General features: G+C 40.1%; 1 protein-coding gene and 1 non-coding gene across 3 annotated transcripts in view; one reads left to right on the top strand and one right to left on the bottom strand.

Moving 5' to 3' along the window:
- C4H20orf194 (chromosome 4 C20orf194 homolog) overlaps positions 1 to 26,528 on the top strand; it is a 59,859-nt gene that overhangs the window by 28,805 nt on the left and 4,526 nt on the right. For both annotated transcript variants that reach the window (XM_015862980.2, XM_015862981.2), the window contains exons 20-36: positions 289 to 376; positions 3,026 to 3,129; positions 6,054 to 6,200; positions 9,614 to 9,702; positions 9,935 to 10,033; positions 10,316 to 10,433; positions 12,380 to 12,468; positions 13,731 to 13,889; positions 15,831 to 15,956; positions 17,359 to 17,396; positions 20,277 to 20,412; positions 20,768 to 20,854; positions 22,109 to 22,215; positions 22,905 to 22,979; positions 23,113 to 23,315; positions 24,496 to 24,561; positions 25,156 to 25,249. In XM_015862980.2, the coding sequence (XP_015718466.1) occupies positions 289 to 376; positions 3,026 to 3,129; positions 6,054 to 6,200; positions 9,614 to 9,702; positions 9,935 to 10,033; positions 10,316 to 10,433; positions 12,380 to 12,468; positions 13,731 to 13,889; positions 15,831 to 15,956; positions 17,359 to 17,396; positions 20,277 to 20,412; positions 20,768 to 20,854; positions 22,109 to 22,215; positions 22,905 to 22,979; positions 23,113 to 23,315; positions 24,496 to 24,561; positions 25,156 to 25,249 (1,825 nt within the window). The remainder of the gene's footprint in view (positions 1 to 288; positions 377 to 3,025; positions 3,130 to 6,053; positions 6,201 to 9,613; positions 9,703 to 9,934; positions 10,034 to 10,315; positions 10,434 to 12,379; positions 12,469 to 13,730; positions 13,890 to 15,830; positions 15,957 to 17,358; positions 17,397 to 20,276; positions 20,413 to 20,767; positions 20,855 to 22,108; positions 22,216 to 22,904; positions 22,980 to 23,112; positions 23,316 to 24,495; positions 24,562 to 25,155; positions 25,250 to 26,528) is intronic.
- TRNAL-CAG lies at positions 2,830 to 2,912 on the bottom strand. Its single transcript has one exon. It is a non-coding gene; the product is annotated as a tRNA-Leu (tRNA).

The raw sequence follows: 26,528 nt of genomic DNA, 5'->3' as shown, positions 1-26,528 counted from the left end.
CTTGTAGCGTATACTTTAAGTTCAGTAGATTGACAATCTAAAAACAAAAAGCTTTGCCTTGTGGTTGTGACAATAACTTGCAAGTTAATAGCTATTGGCAAAACCAAATGGCCCCGGGTGGTGCTTTTAGAAATTAAGCTCTTGACATGCTGTGTCTTTCACTACTCTCGCAAAGTTCTGACAGCTGCTGTTTAAAAGTTCTTGAAGTAAAACCATAAGAAAATATTTCTATCTGAGTTCTACTCCGTGATGCGGTCTTTGATAATACTGTTTGTTTTTCCTGTTTAGGAAGACAAATCTTTTCTGGGCACTTTACTTACTGGAGATGATGGAGCTTATATTTATTCTAGCAACCCACAGGCCATGCCTGCAGAAGGTGAGTGTGGTTTTTAGTTGCCTGCAGCACCAGCCCACTTTTTGGTGTGTTTTGAAGTATGAGAGATGCACACATGTTGGGATTCACAAATCTGGTGTCTGTTTGTAGCATAGAATAGATTGGCTTGGAAGGGACCCCAATAATCATGAAGCTCCAACCCCCCCCCACCACCAAGCTCCACATGTAATACCAGACCAGGTTTCTCAGGGCTCCATCCAACCCAGGCTTGAACACAGCGTACCTTTTTCTTTAAGATGTAGAAATATCCCAATAATATGACTAAAGACAACTCTGAAGAACTGGATTTGCCCTCTCTTCACATTCATTGCTTTAATATCCCTGGCTTTGCTCTCACAAAACTCAGAGCAGAATAAATGTTTTGATTTGTGGTATATTAGGGCATAACACTCCTATGTTCCTCTGTCCAGAGAAGGTACTGCTGTCACAGTGTGGATGTACAGCAGTTGTAACAGTGACTACTATTTGAAATCAAAGTGCTTAGTATAAGCTGACAGTCTTTGGGAGAAAATACTCAGCTACAGAAATGAAAGTGAGAAAAGCTACAGAAGGTGACTGCTGAGGATAAACGACACACGAGGCAATTAAACAGCAGCTTTCACATGACAGGATTGATTTTTCATTCTAAGCATTTTAAGAGGAAGGTTAATACAGAATAACATACTTAGCAGTTTTGCAGCCCACTGCTGGCTGTGCAGGCTCACTCAGTAAAATCAGAAGGCTGAACAGTGAATTTTTGCTTTGTGAGTACTGTCTACCCCACTCGAGCTGTGGACTTTTACCCCTTTTTTTGGTACATTTAACTGAAATGTTTCCATAACTCTTGGGGTGGAGGGTTATAAGTAGGTGATAGAAAGACCGTTGTGTAACACTTCAACAAGCGAGATATTTCCTTAGGTGTCAAGTGAAAATCAACTCGATGCCATTCCCTTTCATGTGCAGTGCAGTTTGCTCTGCTCCTGTTGGAGCCCTGCTGGGGTTGCAGCCATGTAGATAGGAAAGGTTAGGTGGAAAAAGGTGCTGGCACGGGCACACATCTCTCTACCAATTGTGCCTTGCTATAATAAGCTTTACATCACCATGAAAAGTCATGTAAAAAAAAAAGCAGGCTGTTAACCCTTTTCTTTGTCATGTTAATACATCCATGCTGTGTTTTTGCAGGGTGAGTCAATCACTCTTCCCAATTAAGCTGTTGCTTCTGTGATTGATGACTCATGAAAAATACATACGTAGCACATCGAGTTGTTCCTTTGACTGCCTTTAGTGTTAGAAGAGGCCCTATTCGTTTGGATTAATTACTGTTCTTTTTGGCTTCCTATCTTAAAAAAGGAAAACGCTTCCATGAAAGAACTAAATCTGGTTTCTCTGCCTGTTTTCCTCATAGAATACACAGCCTGTGATGTTCAATGAGATCTGATAAAAATCACTATCCCAAGTGCTGGATTTTGCCTTTCTTCTCCCTCTCCCCATCACTTTCATTACATGCAGCTTTCTGGTGTCTTGAACAACGTGGTGGATTTGTCGACACCTGAGCTTTGTCTCCGTTTTACTTGCCCTGAACTCAGATCTTGAATTCATGTTGGTAGTATTGCCCTACTTGGAATAGCAGTGTGTTATATTAGTCATCTTTCCAATGCAGCTTTAGCGTTAACTGAAAGCTTCACTCTAAAACAGCTGTGTTTATAGCCGACAGACTCTGCTACTTAGGTGACTGATAGAATCGCTACCTAAACATTGTGACTCGAGTCGTATCAAGCTCTTCTCGATGTTATGGCTTAATAATAACAAAAACAGCAACAACAAAAAAACTGTTTTGAACAGCTCAGAGTTACCATTTCAAGAGAAAAATGGTCTAATTCTTCATTGTTTCTCCTAACTGCTATTTGATAGATTGAGCTGGGTGTACAGTCAAGTTATCTCGTAGCTGTTCTGCTGCTCAGCTTTGCTTTTTCTTAGAGCATAGCTCTGAATGGTGCTGCTCTATCAAATGAGATAACCTTTCCATTTGGCTGTATCATGTGCTTCCCTTTATGGGATGTGGTCCTGCTTTTAATGCAATGTAGCACTGGTAGAAGACATCCAGTGAGCAGCCCTAACTTATTCCTACATCCTCCCTATGCCAGCCAGACACAAGCTATTTGCTATATCAGTTTCTAGGGCCTTGATGGAGCTGGCTTTTTATCCATGAAGCTGTTGAGCCTTGCTGCTGCTTGTCTTCCCAGCTGCTAGAAATCAGTCTGTAAGACTGACATGAAAAAAAGGAGATAAATGAGTTCTGTCTCCTTGGCTGCAGCTTGATCAGTTGCGTGCAGGAAAATTGCTGGTGCAGAAAGTTGTCTCAGAACTCCAGCATAAATAGCGTTAGAGAGGAGGTTCTGTAGGCCAGCTAGTGCTCAAACAGAGCGGGGTGCTGGGACCCATTGAGGAAAACAACTTGTCAGAAGTGGGATTCGAACCCACGCCTCCAGGGGAGACTGCGACCTGAACGCAGCGCCTTAGACCGCTTGGCCATCCTGACACTGTTGTTGTGAATCTAGGGCAGCGATAAAGCATTTATGGCAGCGCGTGCACAGCGTGCATTGAGTTTGATATATCTCTAAGTTACTTCTTTTTCCCCCATTCAAATTGCAGGCAAATTGTACTTCTTCTCAGACGGCATTCTGTTCTGCGATCCCCACCACGGCAGCATTTCCATTTCAAAGGACCATATCAGTTCCATTACTCTGTATGATGGGGTGAGTGTTTTTGTATGTTCCTTCTATCATAAACTTTTAAGTTGAGTTTTTGCCTTAGTTTGAGGGTACTGATGCAAAGTGTTCAACGTCAGTTGCCTCTTATATCTCCAAATATATCTCCAGGCTGGATGTGGCTCTGGGCAGCCTGGGCTGCTGGTTGGTGACCCTGCACATAGCAGAGGGTTTGAAACTAAATGATCACCGTGCTCCTTTTTAACCCAATGTAGCTTTAGCATTGGTTAACTAAGCCAATTATTGGTCTGCGAAGCTTTAAAGAAGAGAGGATTTTCTATTAGGGTGAGTTAATAGACAATGTTTTAACTGTGTAAAATTGCTCTTTAATGAAAAAAGCTGGATGTAGCATTTGTAAAACACCTTGTGGCCGTACAGACCAGGCAGAGGAGCTGAAAACACTGTGAAATCCTGTGCTGTATCAGAGGGTGAAATGCTGCATTCTGTTCAAAAGATATTTAACCTTCAAGCAAACATTGGTGACAGTGTGCTCCTTATCTCCAGGGGTCACAAGAGCGTCTGTCTCATGTCGTAGGGCGTCGTGTAACTGACAGGGTGCAGGGAGAGACTGCTCTGTGTTTTCCAGGCTGAGAGATGAGACAGAAGGACTGTGCTGCTTTTGACTGTGCACATGCCAAGTGATGGTGCTAAAGGACACGCTGTGAGGCACATACTTCTGCCATTCCTATGAGCAATTTATATCTCTCTACTTAGTTTGCTAACTTGCCATGCTAACAGTTTGTGGAAATTAAGAGTTAGGTTAATGACTACAGCTTAGCTTTTTGCTTTCCTCTTCAAGGCAGACATGCTGCCTTAACTGTTGCTTCTCTCGGATGGAAAAGAGATTATTTGGGTAGGTTATTGTTTCTTAAGCACCCCTCATGTTTCCTTTAATTTCTGTATTCTTCAGGTGCAGCTTTGCACTTTTGTTTAGTGACCTCCAGAAGGCATTGTGTAGCCTCCATTTCATCGTATAATGGAGGAAAACAGTAAAATACAATAAAAGTGTGTTATTCAAAACGGTGGAGAGACTCTTACCTTAGCTGCCTTGTCTTGTACATCGTATTGCTTGCCCCGTGGTAGTTTAAGAAGCTATTTTAACACTGACCTTCCTTCTATTGTTTGATTCAAGACACTCACTTTCATAAAACTTGCTATTTATGGTGCCTGGCTATCATTCTTGAGCTGGTGCCAGATTTTTGTGTAAAGCTAAACCTTGACAGGGAGCATTTTATTGTTCAACTGACTTGGCGTAATGCAAGGGTGGAGAGCTTAAATGTTGAGAAGTGTCAGGAGAAGAAGGGTAATTGTTAGCATGCTTTTTCTTCAAGTTATTGTGACAACAGCATTGATGGAAAGTAGAGGGTAATTAAACGCCTGGATTAAAATAAAAGATACAAAGAATTGAAGTGATGCAAAGTACGGTCACTTAGCAGCTGTCTCATGATGCCTGTGAGATGCTTCTTTCCCTGACTTGGTAAAGTTTGTATTTCTGCCTCTAACGTGTTGTAAGCTTCTCTGTTCTGGGAGCATGAGCACCTAGCTGCCAACTACGCTACTGGACTCATTGGGGATCATAGACATCCAGCACTGGAGGGCAGGGCAGATTGCTCACATTGCTCTACTGTGAAGGTTGAAAGCAGATAACACCCTGTTCCAGTCTTCACAGAATCTTGTGAGAGCCAAACACAATCTCTGGTTTCCTGGGATGTGAAGCATCGCTCTGCTCTGTTCTAATGTAATACCAGCCATCCTAAAGGGTATATTAAATAAAACAAAAATTCCAGCAGTCTACTCTGTCCCCCAGTCTCCAAACTTCCAAGTTTAGTTCTTTTTCTTCTATAGACGTTCAGCATCTCAGTGAATTTTAGCAAGGCATCCTAATTGTATAAATCTTAGAGAATAAATGCTTAGTTTGTTTAAGACCAAGTGTTGATGCTTGTAAGTACCTGAATCCAATATTCGTTTTGGTCGTTAGTCATCAAGTGAATAAATACTGTGAAGTGATACTTAGATTGGGCATTTCACATGCAGATTGCAGCGTGTGAGTTTGCCTTTTAGTTGCTCTTCATGAAATCTTCATTACTTTGCAGAATCCAAATCTGGATCTGTGGGCCCATTTTCTCTTAAGAGAAATTATTCTCCTAGAATGCCTTTCTGTTGTTGTTCAATAATCTCAATGACTTCAGGAGGTGACTTTTATAGTTAATCCCCGAGTCAGCAAAGGGTGTAATTAATCCCTAAGTCAGCACAGGGTAGAGAGCCTGTTTGCAGATGTCACTGAATTGATACCAATTCTTGTGTAAATGTTCCCCAGTTTGGGCTTTCCTTTAAAATCAGTAAGGAGAGCTCTTCACCCACTTCTCTTGATCAAAGGAGATGGATGGATATAGAGGTAATCAAGAAACGTTTAGAAGTTGAACTGAGAGACATGGCTTAGCGGGGAATATTGGTCATAGGTGGGGCAGTTGGACTGGATGCTCTTAGAGGTCTTTTCCAACTTTGGTGATTCTCTGACTCTGTGAGATAAGGGTGGCTCTGCTGTAAATGCTTCAGCAGGCCTCAAATTCTAGCTTTTGTAGGATGAAATAGATATTAAAACTGAAGTGTTTTGTGTGTGTTCCTGCAAGCTTTGAACCCTTAAAAACATCCACACACAATCTCAGATGCTTTCTTTTAAAGTATATGATATTGCTAATAGCTGCAAGGTAGAAACTGAGAAGTTCTGCAAGTGGCTGCAGGTAATTCTAGTGTTCCACACCACTCCTATGGAAGCTGACACGTTAAGAGCTTTATGAGTGTCAGCTGTGACTTTATCTTTTGTTTCTTGGTACGCACTGTTTAACATTTTAAGCTTTGTTCTCACTTTAATAACTGTTCATTACAAATTGTCTTGTTTCTTCCTTTTCTAGGATTCGACTGGCGTTGTTGCTACTCTCTTTGTAGACTTCAAAAGCTCCTTGCTTGCTCATCTACCAATTGAATTCCATACCCGAGACAACTTTTTGATGATTGCACTTTTTCCCAAAACCAAGATTTATAAAGCTTTTTATTCACAGGTAAAGTAAATAAAGGTTGGAAGCTTTCTTCCCCCCCACCCCCCCACACACAAAGCAATTATCCTTCATGCTTGCTAGGCAAGAGTTGAATGTGTTAACATCTGTCTTGAGTAATTACCTTTACAAAGAAAAAGGGATTTGTTTCTCACATTAAAAGAGCTGCTAAAGCTTGTCATCTGGTAAGTAGATGCAGAAAAGTTTAAGGTATGGGCTTGATCTTCAGTTGTTTTTCACAAGCAAAAGCTTTTCTTGCCTTTTCGTGCTCATTCACAGTGTGGGAGAGGAGATGGTTAATACTGATGGAGCAACAGGTTAGAAAATAGATTGAAAGCCTCTGTGAAGATGGATGAGATTGATGGAGGGCATTGAAAAGGGGCTGTGATTTTTGAAGCTGCTTATTGTCTTTCATATAAAACCCAGGTGTATCAGCCTGCAACTGTTGGAGGGGCTTTTGCAGAGATCTTGTTCATTAGTGGCAGATAACAAGGGGAGGTAACCCCAGACTGCAGCTTTGAAGGTGCAAACTGAATATTAGGAGGGTGGTCTTCAGCAAAGAGTGCTGCAGCAACCCAGAAAGCAAATCTCCATCTTTTGAAGGTTTTGAAAACTTGGTTGAGCAAATTGGTAGCTAAGCTGGTCTACCCTGCTTTCATCAGAAGGTTGGTCTGGAGACTTCCAGAGGCATCTCTTCCAACCAAGAACCTGGTTTTTCTGCAAGAGCTGTGGCAACCTTAACTCTACAAAGGAGTTGCCTTGTAGTCCTTCCCAAGAGCTGATTGCTCCTGGTCTTAGGAACTTGCATGTGTGTGAAACTTCAACGTATGTACCCATTTCTAGTGACTGTGTGCTTGTTAGGGTTTAGTGGTCACCATGTGCTTTCATTTTGTCTTCTGAAGTTGGTGACTGCTCTAAGGCTTGTTTTCTAGTAGTTGCATTTTAAATGTAGCACTAGTGTGTAATTGGCTACAGCAATTGCATGTAGTGGCAGAGGTTCTATTGTGTTTTTTGTGGTTAGACACATTTGGATCGTGATCCTTAGGGAAGTTTTGTTAAAGTCTTTAAGTATCCCGTATGGCATTGTACTGTTTTCTGAGTAAATTGGCCTCATGCATTCGAATGCAGAGGCTTTTAATAAACAAAACTTTATAACAATAGCACTTCTGAGGAAGTGAGTGTGGAGATTTTAGGACTTCACAAGGGTTTTAGCAAGCAATCATAAGCCTGGACTGGAAAAGACCACCTAGATCAATGTGTACAGTCCCCACTGGTAGCATTAATGACTCCATAAAATTTCTCCTCCTTTTATCTTAAGTGTTTAGATTTTTCCCACTGTTCCACTATGAGTGGCTGGGAATGTTTTGTTTGGTTTTAAATTTCTAACTGATTTTATTAGGTCTACTTTTAAACCTGTTATTATTTAGTTTTCCCAGTGGGAATGCATGAGCTATTCAGAGATTTCAGACCTATTCTTTCTGGCTTATTTGGCCTGATGAAATAAAACCAGATCCTTTTTAGTCTGCTGTTATAAAAATGTTCTCCTTTCCTCTAATCATTGTAATAGTTCTCTTTTGATTTGTTTTTTTGGCTGTAGTCATCCAAACTGTGTGCAATATTGTAGAGAAGGGTATTTGTTTCTTGTACAGACAGGGTAGCAGTGCTCTTCAGTAGTTCAGAGTTGCCTATAGTTTGACTTTGCATTATTACTTCATTGGAACAGGCTGTCCAAGCCTGTGTGGTTGTCCCATCCCTGCAGGCATTCAAGGCCAGGCTGGATGTGGCTCTGGGCAGCCTGGGCTGCTGGTTGGTGACCCTGCACATAGCAAGGGTGTTGAAACCAGATGATCGTTGTGGCCCTTTTCAATCCAGGCCATTCCATAATTCATTCTATGATTCTGTGATACCACCTGGAGATGGTATGTCATGAATGAAGACTATTCATGAGACCAAGTGTGTTCCTCAGCATGTAAGCCATATGAATCAGGTATTATATTTTGTTAGTGCCTTCCTTCAGCTGCTTATTGCTTTTCTCCAAAATCTATTCTAAAACCACGTAAAACTGGAGTTATGTAGACACATCTGTTGCTAAACAGACGAGTAGCTACAAGGATTCACTGAGCTGCAGCTCGTGGTTTTACTCTTCTGCAGTTGTATAACACAATGCCTTGTTTAACAGACTTCCTGTAAATATGATCTAATTAATTCAAGCCCCCCTTGAAATAGGACACAGCAGTTCCCCATCCCTCCAGATCTCACTGCTTTCTATTCCTTGTAACTGCAGTGTTGGTTGCGAGACTTCAAGCATGCAGCAATGGAATCTGGTTGGAGGATTCTCCAAAGACAGTGCGACTCCTTTCACATCTTCACTGTAATCGATAGTTGAGTTGGCTTTGGGGTTTATGGATTTCTCTGGTTTTTCTAACACTGTAGCAGCATTTTCCCCCTCTTTTAAGTCATACAAAAGGAACACTTCTTGTAGAAAGAACCCAAGAAAACTGGTTTAAAAGTTCTCACCCAATCTGACCTGCATTTTTACTCTATCCCCAGCCCTTTGACTTCTAAAGACATTTTTCTGTCTACCAGTCTATCTTGCCATCCATCCCTTGTAGACATTTTCCTTGGTCTCTTAGCCAGGTTTTTTGAAGCTGTCATTTCTTTGGCTGCATGGCTCGTTCTACAGGAGCAATTCAGTCTTTTGTTAATATCAGAACTTGATTTTGATGTTTTTTTATCTCGTTGTTCAGCATGTTTAGGATGCCGATTTGTTAATGGCAAGCAGTCTTCCCCCTCACGCTCTGCCCAAACTGTTTCGTCTTGCAGAAAATTATTGTGAAAAATGACAATGGCTGTTGCCTTTACTTAGGAAAAGGAGGGAAATACCGAATGCTTAAATGGCTGCATGATTCATCTGAATCTGATTTCTAGTTTCAGAATGCCATTCATATTAATGTGACTTGGCTAGAGCAATAGGATGCCAGCCAAAATGCTGCTCCCTAGAGAAATGTGGACTTAGGTTGTGAAAAATAAAGTTTTTCTTATATTTCTAGAAATACAGTCTTACCTAATGGTAATTACAACAGTAATTAAAGGAGATGTATTTGAATTCAGTTCCTGCTGCACTGCAGTTAGACTATAAGTGCTTTGCATTTCTAGTAGCAAGGCATGCCAAGGCTGAGTGATAAATGTGAGACTGGGATGCTTCAATCAGGTTGTTTCTTAAAGTCATTCCAGTCTAGCTAAAGCTTTCAAATCTGATCTGTGGAGACTCACTCCATGTTTTGAATGCTTCCAACAAAACCAGTGTCATGAAGGACGATTTTAGCTAAAATTAATGTATCCTATAGGTGAATGAAAGCAAGTCTTAAAACAAATGTTGCAAAGTAATGATCCTTACAAGTTGGCCTCGTCTATTGCAGGTTTACTCTTCGTGGCAAAACCAAACAAACTCAGGATTATCTTTAAGGGTTGTCCAGGAAGAATTCCTGTCTGTGGAACAAAAGAGACTGTAAGTTCACGCTACATGCTCAGCTGTAATTAGATGTTAACTACGTGCTGCCATCAGAAAAATGCTGACAGTCAGATTTTGATAATGATTCAAGAAGAGATTGCTGCATTCTTAATACAATGCTTGTTTGGGGTTTTTTTTTGTGCTTGTTATTAGCCATCTGGTTTAAAGAAGGGAAACTTCTAGGCTTTTCTTTCAACTAACCAATTAATTCAGTGCTTTTTCTTTTTAGACATTCCAGCGTTCAGAAGTTTTTCAGTTCTTTGTCTGCTACTTCTGGAGAAAGATACAATGAGTTGAAAATATCTGCTGCCCTCCCAGAATTAGAGAGGTGAGAAATGATTTTTGTTTCTAAGGGATTAGGTTCAAAAGGAACAGTGCGAAAATATTTTGGTACATGTAATGCTCGACTAGAAATTGCTTACATAGTAAGTTTGTCTTCCCACTTGATATTTTTACCTTGGGATGAATTATTTCCTCTTTGGGAAGCCTCTGTTTGACTGTTTCACAATTTGACTGGAGTTATTTCCCATCTAGTTATATAAATCACAGAATCACAGAAATGAAGTATTTTCCTCTGGACTGGAATAGTGTTTCTTTTCTTTCTTGAAAGGTTTATGCAGCACTTTGCTGTCAGCAGCGTCAGTCGTGAGCCAGTAATGTCAGCACATCTTCCTATTTTGTTGCAACAGTCAGAAACCATTCCTGACAGCAGAGCAGAAAGCGATAAGGTAAGTAAGCAGCACAGTGTTGCCTCCTATCCCTAGTGCTGTTTACCGCATAATTGCCCACAGAGGCTGTGGGTGCCCCATCCATCCCTGGAGGTTTTCAAGGCCAGGTTGGACAGGGCACTGGGCAGCCTGGTCTAGTATTGAATGTGGAGGTTGGTGGCCCTGCCTGTGGCAGGAAGGTTGGAGCTTGGTGATCCTTCAGGTCCCTTCCAACCCAAGCCATTCTATGATACAGTGTTATTCTGTGCAAAACTGATGTAAACCCTCTCTGCCTCCTTTCCAATACCACCAGTTGATCCTGAGCTTGCTTCAAGTCTGTTCCTTAGAATGAATTGCCCTGTCCCGTTTCCCTGTTTACATGACTTATTTTTCTTTTTCATTTAAACAATCTTTTTGGAAGTGCTGATGGCCCTTCAGCCTGATAAAATAGAGGCAGAAAATGAGGAGCAGATCTTCAACTGAACATTTTTCTCTCATGTCCAGAGATTCAGCCCCGAAGCAGTAGTTTGTTTTTTATGAATTGCTGAATAATTTAACTGAATTGTTCTCTGGAACATAAGTCCTTTAAATAGCATGGAGGTAGCACATGATATTTAACATTTGCTGATATTATCTGTGGAACATTCTGTTCTCTATAGGAGCAACAACAATTGTCGAACTTACGGGGTGCTTTAAATAGGATTTTAGTAGAAATTATTTCTTTGTAACTTTCCAGCATTTGAAGTCTGCTGTCAGCAAGAAAACCAAGGCAGCAGAAATGTGGCCTTTGTCTTTGGATAATGTAATATGGTGGCAGCCTTGTTTCCTAGGGTCTAGTTCAGCCACCATATGACACTTAAGTATTAAATAATAAGCACTTCATTGTGTTTTTAGATCTGATTTTAAGGTTGGTTTAAATGTCTTTGTTAATATTTAAAGATTCTTTTGACATTCATACCAGTTGCTATAAAACACTCAGTCTCTCCTCTATCTCTATTATATATACTCAGTGCCTGTGGGCATCCAAAATAGGACAGGAGGCAAATAACCTACAGGTGACTGTCTTCAGCTATAATGTGGCTAAAATCTGGAAGAGATAATTAATCTGTTTGTAACAGAAACTGTTACCAGAGTAATTTCCTTAGTCAACTTCAGCACAGAGTTGTTTTCAACCGTGTTTCCAGAGCTCATTTGCTTGCCTCCATACTACATGGTTTAGAGCTCTATACGCTTTGGAGATGCACTCTGGCTTCTTCTTTCTGCTTCTCTGCTCTGATCCCTCTCTGAACACATCAAAGAATGCAAAGAACAACAGCAGGGCTGCTTTATGCAGAAAAACTCTTGCCTTGTTGGCACTGTTAATGTGCGGCCTCTTCCCAATCCATCTCAAAGCTGCATAGAACTTTGCTTAAAGCTGTCATTAGTTTTTCTTACAGCGCACTCAGTGTTCAGTATCAGAAACTCAGAGCTTCTCTTTGTGTTTGTCATTAAGACTGTTCAAAATACACCATCATTTCCCTAGAGCTGTTTTCTCAAATACTGTTGTATGTATTTAAATTCACCCTTTTCATCATAACCTGTTTGGTGTCTGCAGTGTTTTGCCTCACATTTGCGTTAATAGTTAAGTAGGTTTTAAGGTACGTTTTTAATGTTGGTTTTAATGTAATGGTTTTGGTAATACTCTGTTGTATTTGATTATCCTTTCATTTTATTTAAGGTATAAGAACAATGATAAAACATCTTCCTTAAATGATGCATTATCTGATTGAACATGTAAACGTTATACAGTCATATTGTTCACTGTTTGTATGTTGTTGTATGTTTGTATGTTTTATGTTTGTATGAGTTAATGCCATTTGATTTTTGTATTTTGATTTGAGGCTTGATGGAGATAGATCATTATGTGTATACGTTGCTGGCTTATTTCTGCTCTTAAAGGTTCTTCCCTTTCCTCCCACATGTTTCAGGTGATTATCACCATCATAACAGGTCTTCCAGGATGTCGCTCCAGTGATCTGTGTGCTTTCCTCATCACTTTTAACAAGGAGCTTGGGAGGTTCGTATGGTTCTGGTTTTATTGTCCACAGCAGTGGACTTGCATAGATAGAGTTATGAATGCTTCACTTCTTTAAAAGAATATCTCTGTTTCTGATTTGTAAATTAGGTCTACTGTAAGAATAAATTCATTAATTATTAACAAGTACTTTAAATAGTCCTGCACAGTGCAGTGTAGGCTGTATTTTTGGTTGGGAAGCATTTAAATGTGTACAGCTCTATTATTTCAGGTATCTCATTTAACTGCAGTGTGAGGTAGATTCTTTTTCTGGGCGTTCAGAGAAGAAAAACGTCACAGATTTCTTTGTTGATGTTCCTTGTTACAAATATCAGAGGTGTCATTATAGATCTGGTCTATCTGGAACTGCCCCTGATGCTGTGGACAGTTGAATCTTAAAAGGTCCAAATTAATCCTGTCTGAAGCATGGAAATGGTCTTGTCACAATGTTAGGAGCTCCCATTTACTGACTTGTGTGGTAATGCATCATTTCTTCTTGGAGAAAACACTGTATTAATGGTCCTTTCAACAGCATTGTTTTTAATCTGCCCTACTTTTCATTCTGCTTGTGCAGCAGGGAGGTATATTCAGGACATGTATTGTATTGCAAAAAGACAAATCCGCTGTAGGGATTTACCATTCTATGTGTTGATATGGATCTTTGATCTGGGAAGCAAGAAATTCATAGTCTTTTAAATCTTATGGCCAAGCACCATAGAGAGCTGAATCTTTATAAGGTTCTGGACTGTTGTATTGTGTCACTTTTAACTCAGAGTCTTCATATTAGCAAGCTGATGTGGAATATCATGGTGGTTGTTTTTATAGGGTGAATGTGCAAGGTGAGTTTTGAATGTTCTGTAATACCAAATTTCAGTACGTTTTCCACACAAATGTCATCGTTACGTCTTGCAGTGAAATACTTTCACGTCCAGAGTTGTTCTTAAATCACGTTAGTGTAAGATTTGTTTACTGCAGAATGAACAAAGATCAGAATTACTCATATGTGCATCATTTGTTTAAAAAATAAAACAAAACACCAAAAACCCCAAACAAACAGAAACAAAAACACAATAAGGAGAAACCACAAACCCTTTTGGCACTGACTGAAGGAATGTGCTCATTCTGAAACGATAGAATAACTAAGTAAATTTCTCTTTTGCGTGTGTTATGAGAGATGTGGAGCCCTGAGGGTTGTCAGATTTGTTTTCGGTTGGTCAAAACATATGATGTCATAGAAAATGTGTTGTTGTTTTCTGTTGTTATAGGTGGTTAGTTTATCGCCAGACTATGGATAGCCCTGAATGTTTCAGTGCAGCCCATTTCCAGCGTTATCTCTCTGGTGTCCTGGAGGCTCAGCAAAAGCACAGTGTCCGTCAGTCCACTTATGCCAGGAAGAGCAAGCGACTCTTAGTGGTCTTGCAAGGGTAAATGTTTGAACTTTGTTTGGACTGTAGCATAGAATAGGGGATTTTCTGTTCCCTTCTTATTTCCAAGGCATTTTTAAACTACTTCCATCACTTGGAGGCGTTCACATTTCTGTTTTAATGTGTGGTTCTCTGTTAATTCCATTTAATGTGCGCACTAAACTCATCTTTCCTGCTGCTTCTTAATTTTATTGCTTGCTGCTCCATTGCAGGGAAAATTACCCACAAATACATAAAGTCTTCCTTCCTCTACATGGGAGGAAGGACTGAATTTGGTGTATATCCTCTGTTTCAGAGACTGACTTTGGGCTTCTTATCCTTTCCAGCTGGACCTTAGCATGTTGTTAAATAGCACTCCACTGGAACAGATATCCCTGTGCCCCCCACCAAACAGCTCCCCAGATATCCTAGATAGAGAGGTGATGGTCCTTCCAAGGCTGGTTCATGCTCACATTCATCAGTATTGTCTTCATGTTTGTATTCTCACATCTCCTGCAGACCTGTAAGAGCCCTGGTTGCCCACATTTAAAGCCATAGGTCTAGGCAGGAACAGTAGAGCACAGACAACATGAGATTATATTGCCAGCTTCACTCTAGAGCTGCAGGTGAATATTGTTGAATATTCTGTGTCCCTCTATGGCATTATTGTAATGCATAGAGGGAGGGTTGCATATTGTAGTTCCTGTTGGTACACAAATGAATTATTGGCAACAGACCTATACTTTGCAACTAACAAAACAGTAAAACACACAATAAAGGTTTTACTTGTTAAAGAATGCAGAAAAGCACGTTAGCTGGCTTTGTGGTGTACCTTCCACATACCATTTTCTTTGTAAGGTCGCAAAAATATTGAAATTGTTTTGATGAAAAATGAGGGTGGAGCACCTCCCTGTTTCTTTCAGAGGAAGATCTATTGTGTTTAAGGCATTGGAAGACTGAGAACGTTTTGGTAACTTCTAATTTGTGCGGCTTCAGAACTGAATTTAATTTCAAGAAGTGTGATATGGTATGAAATAAAGACTATAATTATCTCTCCTGGCTTCGAACAGTGCCATCAACTTTTGAAAGATCAGTGAATGCTAGACAGTCATTAATGAACAAATTTATAGTTTTCAGAAGTAAATGGCCCATTCAGTTTACAATGCTTTTTTTTTTCCAAATAGAAACTTGAAAGCTTGAGCTGCTGTGTGTCTTGCTTATTCTTTTTAACAGAGAATGAGCATGCTGCATTTAGTATAAGAACCAATGCTTATTTTGTTTTCCCCTCTGGTATTTACCACCTTCTTGTATTTTTTTCTTTCCATTTTGTAGAAAAAAGATTAGTTTGGTTTGGAAGAGATGCTAAATGTGGTATCATTCCAGACCCCTGCCATGGGCGGGTTGCCCCCTAGTAGTAGATCAGGTTGGCCCCCCAGTAGTAGTAGAATCACAGAATCACAAGGTTGGAAAGGACCTACAAGATCATCTAGTCCAACCATCCTCCTTTTACCATACCTACAGCAAACCACTAAACCATATCTACTAGCTTCCTATCCAGACGTCTCTTGAACACTGTCAGGGATGGCAACTCCACCACCTCCCTGGGCAGCCATTCCAGTGCCTGACCACTCTCTGAGAGAAAAAGTTCCTTCTTATGTCCAGTCTAAAACTCTTCTGATACAAAGTAGTAGATCAGGTTGACCCCCAGAAGTAGTAGTAGATCAGGTTGTCCCCCAGAAGTAGTAGTAGATCAGGTTGACCCCCAGAAGTAGTAGTAGATCAGGTTGCCCAGGGTCCCATCCAACATGACTGTTCTTATTTCAATCCTTCAAGTGTTTTTGTTACAAAAAGAAGTGTTGTGAGTTTTCAACATTCTAGATGATGAAAGTTAGGAAGGAGGGCTGATGTTGAATGATTTTGCTCTGTTTCTCTGAAACCCTGTTTTGTTTTGTTTTCTTACAGATACACTGATGTTATTGATGTTGTACAGGCTCTACAAACTCATCCTGACCCAGATGTGAAGTCTTCTTTCATCATTGGGGCAGTTAATACTTGCGTAGAGCCACTGAGCTGCTATATAGAGCACAGGTACACTAAGTAATATTTTTAGCAGTCTGATAATGGGCTATTTATGAGTTTGAGGTCACTGTTATAATAACAGGCTGTATGATGGCTAAATGCCATAACCCTCTTAAATCCCTCAAAACTGTTAGGTGATTGGGCTTGGATGAACTTTCAGTGTTCAGTTTATAATGATGAAATTTGATTTGGACTAGGTGTATAATTACGCAATGTTAATAGAAGTTTATTGTGTGGAAAGTTAAATGAGGAATCCATTACAAAACCAAGGAGGTAACGCTTTAAAGTAATGTGGTTCTTGAAACGTGAACCATTGACTTCTGTGCTTTACACTAGCCAGTGATAAATGTTACCTTGCTGCTTTTTTGGGTTTTCATAGCCAAGACTGTAAGCTGTAGGAACTACGTAAAATGTTGGTGAATTGATGCTGGAGTGCTCTTTTAAACTTGTTCTTTCCTGAGCTATAGTAGAGACCAGCTCCTTCCCTCAGTGTTTTGTGGTCATGGCACTGAGTGGTATTTATAGCAGCAGTAGCCTGCAACCCTTTGACTAACATTGTTTGTCTACTGAAGTGCAGTAGCAATTGAAGGAAGAGGCTTAGCCTGTGCTGTAGACTATTTATGTCTCACTTTGAAGTTTCTGCTGATAAGAGCTTACAAATGAGCCGCATAACTGCCAATGACAAATCTTTCAGTTGGAAAGCTTTGGCAGTTTCACCACAAGTGACAAGAAAAGTGATTTTTGATGTTTTACTTACGACTTTCACAGTCAAGAGAAGCAAAACACTTTCCTGTCCCAGAAAGCTTATGGCTCTGGAGATCCAACTCTTTCATATGATAGGGTAATCCCCTTTGCAGTGTCGAACAGCAGGCCAGGACAGGGGATAGGTAGCTAAATATGAACAGGTAAGGTTTTGTCTCCTGTTCACAGCTTTTCTCTGTGGGATAAAGTTAATACAAGTAATTGCCACTTGTCTGATCCAAGAGCAGATGTGGTAGAAAATGGCCAGAAAGCATTATGTAATATCTTCTCAGAAAGAATTCCCTTCTGTATTCAGAAGGCACAGTTCTTTAGGGCAAGCTTAACACAATTCCTGTTTTTGTTTTTTGGGTGTTTTTTTTTTTAAATAAACAGACTCCAATATTACTCGTGTTCCTTTCTGAGTTCCTAGAATATAGAATAGATTGCATGGTGGCTACTTGCTCTTCAGCAAGTTCTGGGGGAAGAGCTCTTCAAAATGCTAACCTAACTGGACCATCCCTATATATAGATATAGGAAAGAGAACATGACAGTGGATTGATTAGTAAGACTCCAGCTGACAGTGTCCAAATGAATGGAAGCATTTGAACTGAAGGGAGTTTTAGAAGTAATACCAATCATCTATATGTAAATTTTGTTCTTGTATTGCAGACTTCTTTTTCCCAAGTTCTTGGACCAATGCTCACAAGGTATGTGTCATCACTCTTGAATTTAAGCTATACAGAACAAGTAGCTGAGCTGTGTGGCCAGGTAGATACACTGTAAATGCATACAGTCAGAGGTCACGATAAGCTCTTGTAGGTAAGAACTCTCTGTGCAGAAGTGACAGTTTCTCTCTATGTAGATGCATGGTGAAGATACAATAACCTGTAGCTTGGTGCATTCTAACTGTTCTCTCCCGGAGAATAGATTTCCTAAGACCATAAATTAAACTGTTTCCTTGGAGCTGCTGTAACTCAAGATGTGTTGCTAATCTTGCTGCCAAATGAATGGGGTTTGAAAGGAGAGCTCTGCTTCCTCATACATACCCATCTTTTCTATGGATAAGTATGAGGAAATGGAGCTTTCCTTCCATTCCTCCTGTTTTGAAAAGTGAACTAGTTAGCTTGTTTCCCATATCCAATTCTTCATACCATATTGTGGATCCTTTTGAGTTTCATTTGACATTACAACAGACGAGCACACTTGCAAAAGAGCTGTTTCTTACCTGTGTATTCGGTTTTATGTCCTGACTCTGAAATGAAATGTTTACTGTATCATTTTCCTTCTCAAATGTGAATCCTAGAGCAGCTGTTAGCACCACTGGGTTTCCTGCCCTACCATCAAGTAGTAGAATTTGCAATAGCAAAAGCAAGTTCAGCAGTAGCACCTTTACAGGTCAAGTGATCTTAACTTTAAGCAACCTGAAATCAGATAGACCAGGGACAGTGGGGATTTCAAGACACATTCAGACCGCAGTTAACCATGGCATGACCTTCTGATCTTGTCGCAACTCCGGGACTGTACGTTTTGGTTTTAAATGCAGTTGTCAAAGCGAGGTGCTGCACTCCTTGTGGCTGTTCAGACTCTGCAATGCTCTGATTCACTGCTGGAATTATGCCACTTTTTATTTGTGAGTGTGAAGGGGGGCCCCCCAAAAAAATGAAACCAAAAGAATGAAGACACGAGCAGACTGGAAAGTATGTGGGTGCTATTACGTAAATCAGTGCTTTGTTCACATTTGTTAGTTTAGCAATTTGAAACATTAAAAAGAAAAAAAACATGCTTAGAACAAGAATAGCTGATTTCCCTACAAAACCCAGAAAAAAAGAACTGTTGAGACTTAGAAAAATGTTCCTCTGGCAGCAAATTATTTCTGCATGTGGCAAGGTTTTGTCATCTAGTTGGCAGATACAAAATGTGACATCAGGATAGCCTAGAGGTCAGATCATGCAAAGCAAATCTCTGTCTGCAAAGTTTTAGGAGGAAAACTGCTTTGAACTGAGATTTCTGGTGAGTTTGAGAGTGTAACACAAACACAGAACTGGGCCCTGGGCAACATGGTCTGTACTGGATCTGGAGGTTGGTGGCCCTGCTTGTGGCAGGAGGGTTGGAACTTGATGACCCTTGGGATCCCTTCCAACCCAAGCCATTCTATGATCACATTTATAGTAGAATAAATGTAAAGTGGCTTGGAATGAACAAAGCTTTTATTTCTATCACCACTTCCAGAAAATCAAGCATTTTGTAGGTTGTAGACATGCAAACGCTACAGATGTGTCACTGCAGAGCAGTAAGGAAAAGAGCAAGAGGGAATGCAAGATCCAGCTTTATGCACAGCTCAGAGTCTTGGCTGCTGGCTCAACAGGAGCAATACTCAGCAAGACCTTCACTGGAGGATGCTTGTCCTGATGTCTTTGTCTTCTGCACCCCAGTAGTGTTAGTGTTACTGTAGCACCTGTAGGCTGAGGCAGCATTGCATTGGGCATTGTGCAAGTATAAAGAAGGGATACACATGGATATAGGCAACAGATACAGAGGTGGTGGTGACAACTCAAATAGTAAAGGTCAAAATGATTATAATGCTGCATGGGCTGCTTTCAACAGCTATTTTTTGTCTGGGTTCCACAGATTCTGTTTCCTGCAATGCTACGTGTGAGCTTACAACAGGAATAACAGCTAGCACCTTAGAGCTGTCCCCTTTAGAGACAAGCAATGGAAGCAGGGAGTGGTAGAGAAAGTGAGAAGGATGGGATGAGATTTCTCTATTTTTTGGATCTGCTGGATATTTTATTCCTTGAATCTTTTGAACTTCAAGCTTTGCCAGCTTAGATGCTAACGATTACCTTATCTCTCCGAGGCACAGCTATTCTAACTGTAAAGTATTTTTGTGACACAGCCTATTTATTGTCCCAACCTCACCGAAAGCATAACTAGCATTTTAATTAAACTTAGCTTTAAAATCAGTATCAATTTTGAGGCTGCTAAAAGGAGGGGGAAAAAAACCCACAACACACTGCATTTAGCACACCCATAATGTGGTGGTTGTTGATTAGCTGATTCATAATTTTCATCTTAATTGCATGATCTACGTAGTAATTTCAAGCATTTATGTGACTTAAACTCCTAAGCGTGCTTGCTGTTCGTCTCCCTAGTCTCTCTCAAGGGAAGCGTATAGTGCAGTAGATTATAGATGTTTCTGAAAATGGAGTGGAAAATTCTATGGAGGATTAAGAAAAAAGAAATACTAATGATGGCAATTGGCATCTGTTATTAAAATCTTAGCTTGGAAAGGTTGGTGATGCAGCTCACAGTTAATGGGAGCATATGGCATAATGGTAACCTAGAATGGTTGACACAGAAACCCATAGAACCATAGAGACATGGAAGGTCTTGAGCTGGAAGGGGCCCACAAGGATTACTGAGTCCAACTCCAGATTTCTTGCTTGTGGGTTTGCTTTCCTTAATAACTTTCATGCAGTAAGGTAGAGGGAGAATAGGAGAGAAATGGCTGCTAAATCTCCTAATCATTTGTTAGTCTCTGCTGTGTGCCTGACTTGTATACACTGTCTTCTGATTTCTTTACACAGGTCTGGTGAGTAATGTGATATTCACAAGTCATGCTACAGACCAGAGGCATCCACTCCTTATGCAACTGCAGAGCCTCATCCGAGCAGCAAATCCTGCTGTTTCATTCATCCTGGCAGAAAATGGAATTGTAACGAGGTAACGTTAATCACCATCCACCGTTTGTCACTCTTGGCAGATGGGACACATGCCTTTAGAAGCTTGTATTCTCTTGTTTTACTCTGGTAACTTACACAGATGCCCATTTTTCTTAATTGCTTCTAATGTAAAAGGCATCTTCCCCTTACCTTTATGGTTGTATAAATACAGAGATTAGGAAACGTATGTTTTTGCTTGTAGAGGGTGATTTATCTCACTGTCACTGTCATACTGGTGGGAAGATACTCTTTAATTTAGTGTGGCTAACGCATTCTGTTTTATTTAAGCAGAATACGGATAGTGTCCATTTTATTGAGGTCATAAATTAAAGATGTTCATCTTTATCCCTCTATAGGAATGAAGATATTGAATTAATTCTCTCAGAAAGCAGTTTCTCAAGTCCTCAGAAGATTAGAGCTCGATATTTAATGTATCCTGGCTGGCAAGTATCTAGACTGAGAAATATTAAAACTATTTTTCTAATTAACTTGAAGATTAAAAAGTCTCCCTAACTTAATTTATCCTCTTTTTAAGACTACTCATTTGGAACAGAAAATAGCTTTGTAAATCATTTTTGAGAGAAAGCTGATGAGTATTCATAGCAGATACACAACTGCTGTCCTTTTAAGGGGAACAGGATCCTTTCTGGACACCATTTAAATCAGTGGCAGGATTACTGTTGCTTTTAAGAAGAATAGAAAAGAACCCTCTGGGAATAAGCTGGGAAGGCTTGGGATGGGTGAGGCCAATAATGATGAGAGTAATTTCATTCTGACAGCTATTCAGCCTTACTGGAATGAACTTGCTATTAGCAGAACAATTATTCATTTAAAAAAAAATAAAAAGCTGCAACTTTATTGACAGTCTTGGCAAGGGCTTGAGGGCTCAATAATAAGTGGTACCAAGCTTTGCTTTTAATTGATAGTGATAGTTTTCATTCTTTGGGGTGCTTTGCACATCTTGTTGTAGTTATCTACACTACACCTATTTGGCAGGAAACGTAAGCTTGTCAGCTGTTACAACTCCTGGCTGGCTGCTTTCTGGTTACGTTGATAGTTTTGGAAGTATGATTTATGTTCCTTGCCTTGCCAGTCCTTTATGCACGTGTATGTTCTTTGTTCACAATTCTTGATCAAAATCTGGAATGAAGTAAGGTTCCTAAAGTGAATTGGCACAAGGCCTGGAGTGTGCAAATTGCATGGTGCCCAAAGAAGAGGGAGAGAAAACCTTTGGACAGCAGTTAATGTATTTGATAGCATGGAAGTAGGTAGCATCTAAAGAAAAAGTAAAACCAGCAGCGGGAAGGTTGTCAAAATGATTCCCAAGCTCTTTGTATAACCTCAGACTTCATATTGTCCTTTCATAGAATGTTTAGAATTGGAAGGGACCTCTGAGAGCCATCAGTCAAGTCCCCTGCAGTGAACAGGGACAGCACAGCTAGATTGGGTTGCCCAAGGCCTGATTCAGGCTGGCTCTCCAGGGATGGGGCATCAACCACAACACTGGGCAACCTCTTTCAGTGCCTTTCATGGATTTTTTTCTTAGAAAAAAAATAAAAGCTTAGTGTTTTTCTTGCGATGAGGAAAAGCCACCTGTAGTGAAATAATGGACCTTCTTTTTAAGAGATCTGCTAGGTGGAAAGCACAGATGTGTGTGTTTTCTTTGTTGAAGGTGTATCTGTTTCTTTTGTCTCAAGGTATGAAGGTAAATATGGAGCTGGGTCTGTCTTTCCTCCAATGGTTCAGATCTGTGTGTGGTTTAGCCGTCCTCTAGAAAAAACACGATTTGTGACCAAATGTAAAGGTACAAATGAACTTTGAATTACTTAATTTGAATCCAAGCTTAAGAGGCCGAGGAATAGAAGGAAAGGAAGATGTTGACGTAGCACTGTCCTTTAATTACTGCTGAAGCAAACTTTTAATTGAATATGCAGCTTTCCTTCCTTGAAGTACAGTAAATGACCTTTAGCATCTGCCCTGGAAAGCTGACCCATGATTTTGTTCAGATAAAGATGTAATTTCTAAAGGCTGAGGCAGTTATCTTCATGTGTTTTGCTTTTTATTGTAAATTCACATTCATTTGCTAGTATGGAAATGCAGTTTGTAAAAGAGCATCAGTTTCTACTATTCGTGCCCAGCAATTATTTGTAGTTACTAGAAAATAGGCTCAGCTGCATGTTAGGCTCCTAGACCAGATGTATAACCATGCCCTTCCTTCTTTCCATAGCAAAACAGTGTTAAGGAGCACCACTTTACTTTCCACACGCACTGTAAGCGTTCACTATGCTGAACACATTATTTCCCACCTACCCCATAGAGGAGAGTTGAACGTGTAGAAATGTTCTGTAGTGGGAGCTCTGGGGGGACAATGCAGCTTTTCCCCTTGAAGCATTAGGATGTGGATTAGAGACCTGTAGCATAGGACTGATGAGAAGCTGCCCTAAGGAGAAGAGCAGTAAGTGAGATAACGTGTTTGTCCTCCATTTCTAACAGCAATTAAGTCACTGCTCAAGCCAAGTCCATTTTCTGGAAACATATATCACATCATGGGCAAAGTTAAGTTTTCAGGTAAGAGCAAGGTATTACTTCTGCAGTGTCTAAGGGTTGTATTGCATGTGATTGTATTTGGAAACACACCAGTGTGTTGGCGTTAAATTAGATGAGCGAGTTATCAAGGCACTTTTTGTCTTCTCCTCATTAGATTCTGACAAAGTGATTGAAGTTTGTCACAACACATCCTCCAACTCACTAAGCCTTGTGCCTGTTCAGGAGGGGCCAACTCCTCCTGATTCAAGAAATGATAGCAGAGATTGCAGCGGTCAACAGGAGTACTTCCTTGTGTTCATTGGCTGCTCCCTTAAGGAAGAGGATATAAAGGACTGGCTTAGAGAAACTGCAAAACAGGTTCGTGGGCATGTTTACTTCTGTTCAGCATGATCTCTTTGGTATTTCTAAACAATGAAAGGTGAAATCTGAGTGCCTTGATGAAACCTTTTTGTTAATCTCCTTTCTCTTCTGCCAGGGTATTAGCATTCCAGGGTGCAAATTGTATTTCAAACAGAAGACCAACAGTTTGCAAGTGTGTGTTGTTTTAATAACTGCTATAGCATATTCATGGATTTGATCTGCTTTTGAACACTTGAGTAAATGGAGTAGGTCCAGAATAAACACGAGATGATTAAGCTGAGATGTGATTGCCTAAAGCTAATATGTAGTATGAAATAAATCTTGGAGTAGATGAACTATGCTGAAAACATGTTTTGATTCCCTAAATTGAGCCTCCTTGGAAGAAACACATTGAAACAGAGGGTCTAGATTTTTCATTTGTTCTTGCTATATTTCAGTGTACAGCTATGCAAGATTGCATGTGTTCCTCTGTGGTTAGTGTACATACACAACACATAAGAAGCCTTGGAGGCACATCTTGCAGCAGTGGCGTCTTTCTAACTTCTCAGACTGGCACAGCCTGACCTGGAGTGTGGGATGAGAAGTTTTCTCTTACCCAGCCAAGTAATACCAACAGTTATATCAGACTGAAGGTTGAAGGTCTTGGGAAATGAGTCTGAAAGTTTTGCTTTGGAAATCCACTTGAACAGAAGCTGTTGAACCATGCAGATAGTTTATTTTAGTACTTCAGCTGGACCCTGAATCTGTAGTTCCAACTCTGCCCTTTTATGATGCCATTTTGGAGCATCTTAATTAAAAGATGCTCATAATTACTTTTTTTGAATGGTTTAGGATTTGCATAGTATCTCAAGAACATTGTGTGGGAAGAGAAATAAGTTTCCTGCAGGTTACTTCAAGGAAGTATACATTTTCTGTAATGATTTTTCATGCTCTGCATATATCATACAGGTAATATATAGAGACAGATCCTTTTTTTCCATGTAAGAGAGCACTCTTTGAAATACTGTTTTAATCTTCTAAAAGGCTGGAACTTCAAATGAATTGCACCTCTCAAGCATGAATTAGTTTATCTGCATTTCAAGGAAGTACTTTGCTGTTTGTTTTGCTAATGTAAATGAACTGTAATGTCACATTGTTGTACAGAAGGTATATAACTGGGGTCTGATTCTTCATACAGAAACCTCAGAGGAAAGCCCTAAAAACCAGAGGAATGCTAACCCTTCAGGAAATAAAAAACATTCACGTAAGTAGAAGCAATGATTTTCTCAAGAATCTGTTTATATAATAGAGCACCTCCCATGTCTGCCATAACAAGCATGATGAACACTAAATTAGAGCATTTACTGTCTCTTTATATACTCAAAACATAGATGAGGCTGTCCAGGAGGGATTTGAGATATAACTCTTGGTGTTGTGCAGGCATTTATCTCAGTAAGCCCTGGAAAGCGGGGGAGAGCGTAGGATATAATGGTCTGCTTTACCCATCTTTTCTTCCTGTGCTGTATTGTGCAGATTATTATTTCCAAACTAGAATCCCAAATAGCTCATCCTGCCCTTATTAACTAACTTTGGGATGTAAGTGCTGTCTCTGGAGATGGAGTACTAAAAGTTTGGCATGGCTGTGATAAGCATTGCTGTATTGAATTCCTGTAGCTGGTGTAAATATCACTTGTCGTACAGTCTTTTCAGGGTGCTCCTTTATATCCAGGTGCTGTAACTTCTTGCCTGGCTGCTTAAAAAAGGGAATTTTTCCTCTCTGTTTAAGCTTGCTAGGTCTGTATCTAAGCAATTTTCACATACAAGTGCTTATTATGCAGTATGTTCTTTCTTTCTTTAGGTGAAACGCCACTTGGATCCACTTCCAGCTGGTTATTTTTACAATGGGAGTCAGTTTGTGAACTTTTTTGGTGACAAAATGGATTACCATCCATGTATCCTTTAAAATGCATTTGTTGGTGAAGGATTAGGTAGGAAGGCTACAGACTGTGCAGATCTGACTTGTAGGCTGCCAAAGCAGATGATGCACTGGAGAGCCAGATTGCTTGCAGGTATTTGCCTTTTAAAGCTTCGTATTAAAACACTTTTTTGGAGGCATGATCTGGGAAGCAAAGTAGAACCAACAAAACAACCCCCTACATTGCTGCAAATGGTCATGTGCAGTGGATAATTTGTGGATTCCAGCTTGTCAAGGGAATGTTTCTCAAACCAATTAGTTGTGCAGTGTTGCTTAATTCTTGGTTACGACTGATAACATTTCTGAATGGATATTATTGCATTGAAGTAAAAGTGATCAGGTTGGTTTGTTTTGCTGTGATATCGTTCTTGGTGTTGCCTGTGTCTTTGTGGCAAAGCTGAAGTTCAAGTCATAGAATCATAGAATGGCCTGGATTGAAAAAGACCACAATGATAATCCGGTTTCAACCCCCTGCTATGTGCAGGGTTGCCTACTAGCAGACCAGGCTGCCCAGAGCCACATCCAGCCTGGCCTTGAATGCCTGCAGGGATGGGGCATCCACAGCCTCCTTGGGCAACCTGTTCCAGTGCATCACCACCCTCTTTGTGAAAAAATTCCTCCTAATGTGCAACCTAAACCTCCCCTGTTTCATTTTAAGACCATTCCCCCTTGTCCTGCCACTGTCTACCCTCGTAAACTGTCACCCCCCCTCCTGTTTATATGCTGCTTTCAAGTACTGGAAGGTTACAGTGAGGTCTATTTGGATGCAAAGCAGAAATATGACCAATATGCGAAGCTGCATTTTTTTTTTGTAATCACTTTTTAAACTCTTTTAAAATCAGATTTTACTTGCTTAAAAGTACTTCAGCTTAGCAAGCACTATGGTGTACTTATCTAATGGTGATATAAGTTTGTTTGCAAATGCTCTGTCCTTACTGGTATTGTTTGATATCAGTTACAGAAAGAGCTAGAGCCAAAGCAGAGTCCTCTGGTTTTCTTTCTAGAACCATATTGATTTTCTTTTTTTTTGTTGTTGTTTTTTAAACCTGACCGTATTCTTGTCTCTGGCAAGAAACTCCATAGTAATACTCATCTTCCAGTGTATTTCTATTCTTGTTTCTCTGCATCCCTACTGTTTTTTTGCCTTTGTTTTATCACTGGAATTTCAGTCTTACATTGGTCTTAAATTCCCAGTTGACTTCACTTCAGCTTAGATAAACGTCACAAAAACATGAGTGGTTTCTGTTTGGGATAAC

The sequence above is a fragment of the Coturnix japonica genome, chromosome 4, assembly GCF_001577835.2.
Source record: "Coturnix japonica isolate 7356 chromosome 4, Coturnix japonica 2.1, whole genome shotgun sequence".
Lineage (NCBI taxonomy): Eukaryota > Metazoa > Chordata > Aves > Galliformes > Phasianidae > Coturnix > Coturnix japonica.
Note: the sequence above shows the minus strand (reverse complement) of the source record. Positions and strands in the feature narration are given on the sequence as shown.